The sequence below is a fragment of the Chroicocephalus ridibundus genome, chromosome 16 (assembly GCF_963924245.1).
Source record: "Chroicocephalus ridibundus chromosome 16, bChrRid1.1, whole genome shotgun sequence".
NCBI lineage: Eukaryota > Metazoa > Chordata > Aves > Charadriiformes > Laridae > Chroicocephalus > Chroicocephalus ridibundus.
This window is the reverse complement of record NC_086299.1, coordinates 5,296,833-5,307,927: the sequence shown is the minus strand read 5'-3', so window position 1 is coordinate 5,307,927 and position 11,095 is coordinate 5,296,833. Positions and strand designations below refer to the sequence as shown.

The following is an 11,095-nucleotide window of genomic DNA, read 5'->3' as shown; positions in this document are numbered from 1 at the left end:
GTTAGAGCCGTTGTCCCTGTAGGGGACAGCACTGGGGCCCACAGCGTGCCCTCAGGCGACGGGAGAAGATGGCGGACGGTCAGGAGCGGGAGTTGATTCCCCCCCGGGCAAGGTAAAGTCCAAGGCCGAGCAGTCTCACAGGCGGGTTTGCTACCTACCGAGCAACCAAAATATTAAAAAAAAAAAAAAAAAAAAAAAATCGCTAACATGTGGAATCTATTAAGACGTTTCGAAGGAATTCGCGTTCATTGTTTCACTTGAAATATAAAGGTTATAAAACTTAATGGCCGCATGACAGGGAAACTATATGAAACACTCGGAGATTTACAGAGCAACTGTTACGCTCTTTAGGCATGTGGGTTGAAAATTGCTTTACAATAGGCAACGCAACCTGTGGTTTGAGCGCTGAGGTTTTCTGGCAGTTTTCTTTTTTACTTTCTTTTTTTTTTTTTTGACCTTGCAGACTGGTATTCAGTTACCACAGCAGCTCCAAAGTAAAACAGAAACACAGCTTGTATCTTCTTTCAAGTATTTATTTCTTTTGTCCCGTTAACATCAAATAATGAAAGGAATTGTAAGGATTTTCAAGGGGGAGTAAAAAGAATGAAAGCAGGAGAAAGGAAAAAAAATATCAACATAATGGGTTATTTCTCACAGCATGTGCAGCGCAAATGAACAGTAAACACATACCACAGAAAAATGCAAACAAAGGCTACGTTTGCTAAAAGTTCCAAGAAAAAACCCATCATGAGTGCCCCCAAGCAAACATTTCTGCGATTAAATCCTGAGAGCCTTCACATTTCTAGGCCAATTTAGCACAGCAGATATCTTCCCCCACAACACACCTCGGCAGGCTGGCCGGGAGGAGCCAGAGGGCCAGGTTTTCAAGCCTTGTTTTGGTTTAAGGCATGGAAATGTTGCAATTACAGCATCAAGAGGAAGCTGTAATCTCATCTAGAAGGTCAAGTACAAGTGTGAAAACCCGATTACAAATTTGCCACTAGGGTTTGTCTATACAGAGCGACATAATTAAGTAAGCAGCAGTTCATGGGCAAATACTGTATTTTGCTGTGCTTGTCACACCTGGATGTTAGCAGGGGCAGCAATTGCCTACGAACCCCTACGTCGGGCAGGGACGGGACTTATGATCTGGGCTGCTATCACACAACGGCTTTAGCGTGACCCTAAGGGTTACACCATCAGTGCAATCAAATATTGTCTCATTCTGTGAGACCAGGCAAGACTACATTTTCTGTTTCACCCTTGCTCTCTGTATATAATAGAAATGGAAATGCTCTGGTAGGGCAAAGGTGCATATCAAAACACTATGCTTGCAGTTTTGCTATTGGAGTTTCAAATCCGAAGTCAGAGGGAAGAGGGCAGATATGAACATCAGGTGAATTGAATTAGGCTCAGCAGCAAGCACAACCTCTCTGCTAATGCACCTGTGTTCTCAGTGCATTCAGACATTCTGCTCTTTTTCTACAGTTGCTCACTTTCCAAATTTAAGTGGCAGTACAGCTTTATTCCACTTGTGGTTTTATTTTCTTAAATGAACTAGGGGTGAGTATGCAGCAAAACAGTCCCCTAAAAATTATACTGCCATTCTCATATGGAAATTTGCCATGCCCTGATGTCAGGAGGTCACTTTTATATTAATTAACTATTTCCAGGATCAGTACAGTGTGATTTTTTTTCCCCTGACGATCAGAGGCTGAGAGGTAAATCCATTGAAAGAAACAAAACCGAACTGTGAATATTTGCTGCTATAAGTAAAGGCAAATGCACTTTTGACAGTATCGCTAGTTTTTTTCCCTTGAAAATGACTATAAAGCACGTTTTTGATCGCAAGATTGGAATATGTCATGAGAACACATTCAAGTATGCATTTGCATTAATATTGTTGCCAGAAGCCATCTCTCAGTCATCATCAGACATACTGGAGCCCCTAGAAAGCTTTCTGTGGGATTGGAAGGCATCCAGCCAGGGGAAAGCAAAGCCACCATGTGATTCAGATGGCCAGTTCCACAGGAAAGCTGTACATTAATGAATGGCAAGCACTCAAAGTGGTAGTTATGGTGAATAGCTTGCGAACAAATCATTGGCTGAGAACCATTAAGTATATAAAGTATTTGATAAATGAAATTTTGAAAGAAGTCTGTTTAAAAATAATACAGTGAAAGAAAACAGGCTAATTTTACAGCAAGAATTGCCCATGTTAAACAGTACTGCTAGCTGTAATGAACATCGCCAGAATATGAGTTGCCCATTCAGCCTTAAAGTATATCCAACATGATAGGTACTTTATACTGCAAAAGGACACTTTTGGGTATCATTAGAACAATCTATTTTAATATTCCTGAATGGTAATTTATCAGAAGAAATCAAACAGCAGTGCTGGATACCTTCAATTAAGGGCTTGCACCGTATTTCCATTATTCAGACAAATGGAAAGGATTCATGTGCTTTACTGAATGTTTATTTTCTACTTCAGTACTGATCTATAAACACCACTAGATCTACAGTTCCATTCTTTGTCCCAGAAAGTGGGGATGTTGCACCTAAACCCACTGTTCGCAGTCTCTGGACTTTTCATGCATACCCTGCCCATTTCAGCAAACCTTCCTCTTTCATTGCTTGACTTTTAGCTTGTGATTCCCCCTTTAACCATAAAGTGATGTTCTAGCCAGGCTCTACCTAACAGTCCTTCCCAGTTCCAATTCAAATCCTGTTGGTGTTAAAAAGAATATGCAGTTATCAACTCCTTAGAAGCAATGCTAGCTCTCTGGCTTTTGGTACCCTTGGTTCTTTAAAGAAAGCGAATCTCGAAGATTCTTAGGGCAGTTTGCAGCGTTAATGTATGAGAAGGTGTGGACACAGGCACACACAGGTGAGAGACTGCCTGAAGGGAAGGCGCAGAGATGAATAATCTGTATGCGTAGCATTCTGGCTCAGAAACTCTCAAAACACAGTCCTCCCCAACAGGAACAATTGGAAGAGACAGACAAAATGATGAAAAATGAAGGGATCAGCAAAAATCAGACCTAATATAAACCCAACTAAAATAAACTCAGCGTGGCTCCTGTGGCTCATTCAAAAGAAGGTCTTCTCTGAGAGTTCATTTGCAGGAACTCAGTTCACTGAAGAAAGATAGAATAGAACTTCCTCTATTGTGTGCCATTAGGAGCCACTGGCAAATCTGACTGACAGTATGAAGAGGTTTCTAAAGGGAAATACTGAAGATTACAATGCTACCTGCCAGATTGCATCCCAGGAAACTTGACATCTCCAGCCAGAAAAGTGTCCGTGCTCCTAAATGCTGGGTTTAAGAGTTTGAGAGAATTAAGATTATTTTCTTAATTGATGTAGGGAATGAGAGCTCGGAGGAGTACTTCTCTGAATTAAAAAAAAAAAAAAGGCAGCATAGTTTTTATATAAGCAAACCTACAATTCTGTCATTTCTTTGAACAGAGGCGGCATGTATCAGGAAAGCTATTTTTAAAACTGGAATGAAGATGCATTGACTCTGTATGTTTAAAACAATCAAAATGAGTTTGGAAGACTCAATGCTATAACCCTCTAATGGTGGAAGAGAGCATTCTATTGAATGCTTAAATGCAGCTGTTGGTACATGACTTCTTTGGTTTTTAACGTATGTAGCAACTTTTGCTGGAGGACATCAACACTTTTTTTTTTTAATTATTTTTCTGTGTGTCAGCATCAGATCCCTCCTAAAGAAATTCAGGGCTATATTTCATTTGATAGACATGCTTCTTAAATCTCAGCTATGCCAACAGGACAACAGAGAAGCTGAATGTGTTTTAGGGTTCAAAAGTATTATAATAGTTGATGTGGGTGAAGAAGGGTTTTTTTGCAATAGCAGACAGAGTTGAGAAACATGTCACTAATACTGAATATTCAAGAATATTAGAATATTGAAAGAGAGACTATTTAGGCACCAAAGCACACACAATATCGCTTTCTGCTCTCTCTCTCTCTCTACTTGCATAGCCCTTAGAATAGTAACAAAATATTGCCCAGCTCTGCAAGTATTCTCCATGAATTTGCAGCCCTGATGGGAGTCCAGAAGAGACTACAAGGTATTTTATTGCCGGGGAAAACAAAGACAAGCCATAGCTCGCAAACTGATTTGTGATTCTGTTTAATCCTGTTGCTGATTTGAGTCAATCATTTTCTTCCCAGTTCATTTATTATTAAAAAGGGGAAATAGGGCCTGAGACATCAAGGAATTAGCTAGGAGATGCTGTGGCTTTTCTTTTGGTACCTGAGAGAGTCTTCTCCATTATATCAGGCTGACACTGAACCAAAGAATTGCTTTGTTCTCTGATGGATGGATTTTTTTTTTAAAGCACTTATTTTTCTACCTTCAACAGTTGAGAGAGCAGAGACAATGAGCCTGTCACCTCTGCCATTACTTGTAGTAGGCAAAGTTGCAGGGGGTATAATGACCATGCGAGTGAACTGACTTCGCTATGCCATATCTGCATGAAATCAGCATTCCCAGCAGGCTCCAGGAAGAAGAACTATGTGTTCGCATATCACTTCTTTTCCATTATGACCATTTCTGTCTTCTGCTAACATTCTTCCGAGATGAGGCCTTATTATTATAAACCCTTATTCCATATGACAGCGTTTTTAATATAGCCAAAATATTCTAGAAACCATATCACCGCTGCATTTATTTCAGGCCTCTCTCTGCATAAAGGCACTAATAGTTGACTTTCCTGGAAAAGATAGCAATGGTTGCCTCCTTTTCTTACAGCTAATGTTAATACTGTAATGTGCCAGAACAGTGTGTGGGAACACTCATCAGATCAATAGGAATGCCCAAAGCAGGAGCAGAGGTGGTGGCTATGCTCCTAAGTGCCTAATGCTAAAAAAGGAAGACGAAAAAGCGTTTCAGTTACTGTATTCACAATGCCCAATGTTTGCACACGGTGGCTCAAGGGAAGGAACCAGTCAGGGGTCAAATCTGAGGCAGGACTTCTGGGAGTCATGTAGGTTACTCTCAGGCACCTAAAGGCAACTACAGACATCACTGCAGTACTTCATTTTTTAAAAAAATGTTTTTTTAAAAAATGTTTTATTAAAAAGTCTCATGTGGGACCAGAATTTTAAATTGATTTGCTCAATGATTATAGGTATCTCAGCTTTCCATGCAGTCTTCCTCTGTACTAGCGCACCGTAATAGTGATCTGCTCAGGTAACCAATCTCAGTGCCAGACTGCCTCAGAATACATAGAGAAAGTCAATTTTGGAAGCCAGGGTCATTTTCATACAGAAGCCAGCAGGCTTCTGAGATGTCTAGATTTAAGGCACTGATATTCCAACAGTGTTCCTCTACATTAATTCCACATGGCTTGGGGAAGAAGATGCTTCAGGAAGATGTCAAACAACAACTTTTCACTTTTCTATTCTTTTCATGATCATTTCATTAACATAGACAGGGAAATTTCATGCCTAGCATGCCTGTCTGTGAAAAGCCTGTACAATACAGAGGCAAGTCTTTCAGATCAATAGAATTCAAATGAAAAGAATGCTTTTGCATAAGAAAAAAACCAGGAAACTAAACATCTTCCCAGTAGCACTAGGTCAGCATGATTACTAACACAAGCCAGAGAACCACATGTCCTTTTCATACCTAGGCATGATGGATGACCTTTGCAGCTGGCTAGGAAAAAGTGAGTGGTGAGTCAAACTGACCCTTCCTTGGTTTTACGTATATGGGTTGCTTTCTCTTCCTCAAAAAAACCCAAGAGACAGCAAACAGTAACTGGCGTATTGGGGTGTTCTGACCCAGCAGGCTACAAAGTTAATGGCCTGCTTTTTAGGGCATGGTGACCCATAGGCATTAGCAAGGGAAAGAACACACTTATTTTATAGACTTTGTATTTGGATGGAAAGCACATGCCTCTATTATGATATAACTTCAGGAATATAAGGTGGCGTCTCACCTCTGTCTGTTTAGGGCCACCACACTCCCCCTAAGGCTGCATCTCTCCTCTATTTTGTTTTAGGGCCACCACACTCCCCCTAAGGCTGCATCTATCCTCTATTTTATTTTCTCATATTCTTACTCTTCGGTCACTCTCAAGCTCAAATTAGAGTGCCTTCTTCCCTCATTTAAGGAGGCACTGTTCTTTCTAGATTTATGCAGAAAAATCAGCATATACACTTGCCGTGATTTTTTTTTTCTGTGTTAATATGTCATAATGCCCATAGCAAAGGTGTGTGTAAGGAACTAATAAGTTTGGACTCTTTGTTTGGGAAGGTGTGAAGCTATAAATTGTCTCCTCAGAGGTCTATTCTTTTCAGTTTTGTCCAGTTCACACAGGCTGGATCGGTACGTGTTTCTACTGGAACAGACAGGCACTCTCCTGGAACAGAAAGGCACTTTCTCCTTCAGAAAGGCACTCTTACAAAGAGGATTCTGTTCACTAGCGAATGTAACTGCTGCTTGTGACTGACGGGTTTCGCTTAGTCTCCACTCCATGAGGCTGAGAAGCAATAGCAGGTTGAAGGATCTTAGCACCAGGGAGGTGAGAGCTACAAAGACAGCGCAGAATATTCTGATTCTCAGGGCTGTTGGTTGTTTGGGGAAAAATGCAAAAGATTACATTTGGCATAATCTTGATTCACCCCCAAATTTATGAACAAAGGCTATCAAAAAAGTGGCTGTCACCCAGATTAAGTTTATTAAAGCCACATGAAGAAATGAAAACAAAATAGGTGATCCAAGGTCACCCTGTATTCTTTTCTCAACAGTTGCATTTCAGCTAGAGGAAAACACTGGGCCAAATTAATGTCTGCTACAAACAGATGTGTTCTCTTCGAAATAAATGCACCCACTTATGCTCTGCCTGCATTAAGTCTGTTACTGGGTTTTTATGAGATTTGGCAAGTGCAGTGCTATCTGTTAATATCTGAAGGTGGGAGTGTTCAGGGAGTTGTCTGAAAGGCTTGCAAGACTAGATCTGATCATATCCACCCACACTAATTAACACATTACATAAAAGTACAACAAGTTTCTCTTTGCAAACATCACAAACACTTGCCCAGGCACTTTCTGTGAAGTTCTAGAAGAACTATAGGGATGGACTCTCTCACTTTTTAACCTCAGCAGCACAATGGATGAGTAGGTAGGGTATAGTTCCCACTTTCAGGGCTCACTCCTTTTCTTCATCCTGCTAAAAACATGGTATCAGCAGGGATACAGCTGGAAGGACCTTTTTGAAGTTCACCAAGGGTGCATGAGGGAACATGATTTTTTTTTTCCTCATCAAAACCAAAATCCAATATTGAACACGAGGAATCAGATTTACTCACAAAGGACTCCTCCTCTCCCTGCCCCGCCTTGCTAATTCTGAATATTACTTTGTACAAACACCATCCTCCGAAAACACCTGGAACTGAAAAATCCTCTCATCTAAATAGGGTCATTTTATGTCAGGAGAACATCTGACCCAAAACGGCTAATGTTTCTCTATAATTCTGATTTTAAAACAGTAGCAATCTCCAGTATAGAAATGATAGTAAGGGGTCTTCTACTTCTTCAAGGATTGGAGCAAGTAAAACTTAGCTAAGTACAACTTAGCTAATTTCACATGAAATTTCTGTGACCTGCTCCTACAGCTTCACCTAGATTCCTCCAGCGGGATAATAAATATATACCCTGATTTAGATTTACTCCAGACTCTTTGTATGACATCTGGCTTCAAGATGGGGACACTGAAAAGTGCAGTAATGACATAGGAAAACAGAAGGAAAAAAAAATAATTGTGCAGTGGAAAGCAGGAGGCAGTGGAGAGAGCAAGGAAAACCAAAATTAAAATAAGTCAAAGGGCGGAAATTCCTTTGAGAAGGCCTTAGGCTTCAACAAAGCTTGTCCACATTTGCAGCACTTCAAGATTACCCAATACTAACCTTATGTGAAAAGGGACAGTAGACCTCAGCAGGCATTCCAAAGGAGCCTTTCTATTAAAAAAAAAAAGTCTTCAAATGTATCCATCCAAATTTGCGGGTAGCTCACTGGACGGAGAGCATTCTATCTCGCAACACTCACAAGAGGAGAAACTCTTACTCAACTCTTCCTTACTATCTGAAAAGCAAAGTCAATGTTTTCCTCATTATTTTCTGTTTGCTGCATACCTCTCCCCCACTGTGACTGCTATTTGACCTGTTGTCCGCTCAGAGACCCTGAGGGAAAGAGGGAAGTTTGTGTGTGAGTATCAGAGGAGCGAGTTGAGAGTCTCAGAATGTTCTGACTTGTTTAGATTAATTAGAAAGAAATCAACAGCACTTAGTATGTAAGACAACCACTGAAGATAGGCAACACCTTTTATGGAATGCAGGAAAAGGGCAGATTCATCTAAAGGACAGGATTTGGGGATGGGCGGGGAGTTAATTTCAATGTGTGTTCAAGTTTTTACCCCACTTTTGCATTAAGATGTCACCAATGAATAGAATCTCAGCATAAAGGTTTAATTTAAGGGGGACACAGCGGGGTGCCCTCTTTCACCAGTTCTGTTCGCTCTTGCATCTACAAGCCTGGCATGCCTGACTCTGATTAATAAGAAACTAGCAAGTACTGGAGTGCATAAGGGGAGGTATGTATAATCATCCCTTCCCCTCCCAACATCTCTTGATAAATATGGTACCTTCAGTATTCCTGGCAGATCCTGGAAGAGTTCCCCCCTCATTGCACTTGTGTTTTCAATGCACTGGGTTTCTTCTCAAAAAATTGTCAAAAAATAAAGCTGAAAGCATCTATTAGGGTGGGTGTCAAAATTACAGAGATCAAAGTTTCTTTTCATCCTCTCCAGAGAGCCTCAGACATCTAGCAATTCAAAACAAAACTCCATTGTAAGAAACCTTTTCAAAGCTGGCACAGTGCTACAGCTTGTATGTTTTGCACTCAGAAGGAAAGCACTGACCCGGACAGGAGAGCTCCTCACAAGCCCCGTGCAGGCAGAGGGGCTGGCACCAGTGGCACTTTTGGCAATATCTTCCTCTTGAACTGCTCAAGAAGAGATGTGCCTACTGATCTGCAGTGAGGGTCAGACCTTCCAGTTGTAACATTCACATCATTTCACCCAAGTAGTTGGTCTCCATTCTACATGGCAGAACCAGAGGAATATCTCAAATACAGCTCGCAGCTTTTCTGCTGTAACTCAGATCTCCTTTAGGAAGTTATATATTTCAGCATATGCGTTTTTTTCCTCTTTTAAATTTTTCTATAGAACCTATTGGTTTATGAACAAATACTGCTTTTCCTTTGTATAGCATGTTCCATTTGAATTTGCTAAGCTTTTGACAAATATTTAGGTAGTCAGACTTAAAACTTTTGAGGTAGGAAAACACAAGAAATATCTGTTTTGCCGGTAAGGGTGCACCTTGAAATTATGCATCTTGCCCCAGGTCACACAGGACATCTATGGAAAAGCTCGAAATTCAAGTCAGGAGCCCTAAATTCACTCCTTTGTTTTAACCACATGGCCTTCCTTGAGGCACTTCATTCAGGTGTTCTCCAGTTAAGCTTGCTACTTTCCTGTATTGCAATTATATTAATTCATCTTTTAGTAGTGTTCCAGTATGTTTCAGCTACATTACTATGCCTAGTGCTGCACACTGCATCTGGCATAGGAATGCAGTGTTGCTCTTACTAGGCTGTCAAAGAGAATATATCATTACAAAAATAAATAACGTCTAGCTGCTTCTGGCATTTCAGTCCAAGCAGTATTTATCACTTTTGGCTGATCAGTGCCTGATTCAATGCCCCTAAAAAATAATGGGTATATTCCCAGTTGAATTCAACGTGCATTTAATCAGGTCTTTGCTAACTGTGCTTCCAAACTTCACATTTCATGAGCACTACAGTACTGTCTCTTCTATTTTTAGAGCATTATTCCACTTACTTCACTGTGCAGACTGATACAATGGGTTTTCCTCTGCATGGATTATGTCAGTGAATGTATGTTTGTACAAGCAGGCTCTAGTTTTAAGTTCATCCCCAGTGTGATGCTGCCTACGTGTGTGGCAATCTGGGATTAATGCTAAAAATATATATATATATTTTATCATAAATGAACAAAAATATTCAGAAAGACAATTAAGTTTCATATATGAGTTCAGTGACAGAAAGAATGTTCCACTATTCAAACTGTCTGCTCTTCTGGCTGAACATTCCTCTCCAGCCTTCACAGGTGAAGACAGACAGCTTTCTTGGGCCCAGCACAGTCCTTCCAGATGGGAGTCCTGGGTGGCCTTTAACAAAGAAAATATCGCTCCATAGTTTGCACCTTCCCCGATGGGCGTTGGGAACAGCTTCGTCAATGGATGTAAAGTGAAGGAAGGGAAGGAAGCTTCCATTAAATGTCCATAACTTATAGTTCTTCAAAGTATTTTTTAAGTTCCCCATTCAAAAAGCTGAAATGAAACCAGTAGCAGTTTGTAATTGCAGTTCCTCTGAAGAGAGGGGATAAAGTATGGGGTGTGATGTGCTGCCTCTCAGCTGAGACAGCCTACAGACATTTTCGAAACAAAAATTACATCTTAAAACTATGAGTAGATTTAACAATTGAACTCTAAAGAATTAAACATCATATAAACATTTCACACTTTTTGTTTTTCTTTCCAAGGGTCCATAGTCTAGTCATTCAATCCTGTGCAAAGGTCATGTTACTATGGATATGACCTGCAAGAAATGTGTTGCCTCACAGCAGCACAAGTCACATGAACAGGCTAAAAGCCAAGACTGCTGATTCACAGTCTTGTCAGGGTTTTCAGGCTTGTGTTGGTTTCACTGAAGAATAGTCCTTGCACCATCAAGTCTATGTTCGTCCTTTAAAAGTGTTCATGCAGGTGTAGCTCCCAGAAAACTTGTGGATTTCTTCAAGTGCTGCCTGAGGGAGAATGCTGCAGGAGAAGAAGAAAGAGAATAAGCAGACCAGACAAACCTCTCAGGCTGTTCTGATACGGGGATGTGTATATATGCGTTTATGTACACACATGCATAAGTATCCATACTCTTAAAAATCAGCTGGTGAGAGTGCACAGACAAAACACGTGGCAGTAT

At 40.6% G+C, this 11,095-nt stretch overlaps 1 protein-coding gene across 5 annotated transcripts in view; it reads right to left on the bottom strand.

Annotated features, from left to right (window-relative positions):
• Positions 1 to 4,146: 4,146 nt before the first annotated feature.
• The window catches only part of DHRS3 (dehydrogenase/reductase 3), an 83,368-nt gene continuing 76,419 nt past the window's right edge, over positions 4,147 to 11,095 (bottom strand). For all 5 annotated transcript variants that reach the window (XM_063353551.1, XM_063353550.1, XM_063353549.1 and 2 more), the window contains one exon: positions 4,147 to 10,935. In XM_063353551.1, the coding sequence (XP_063209621.1) occupies positions 10,851 to 10,935 (85 nt within the window). In that variant the 3' untranslated portion in view covers positions 4,147 to 10,850. The remainder of the gene's footprint in view (positions 10,936 to 11,095) is intronic.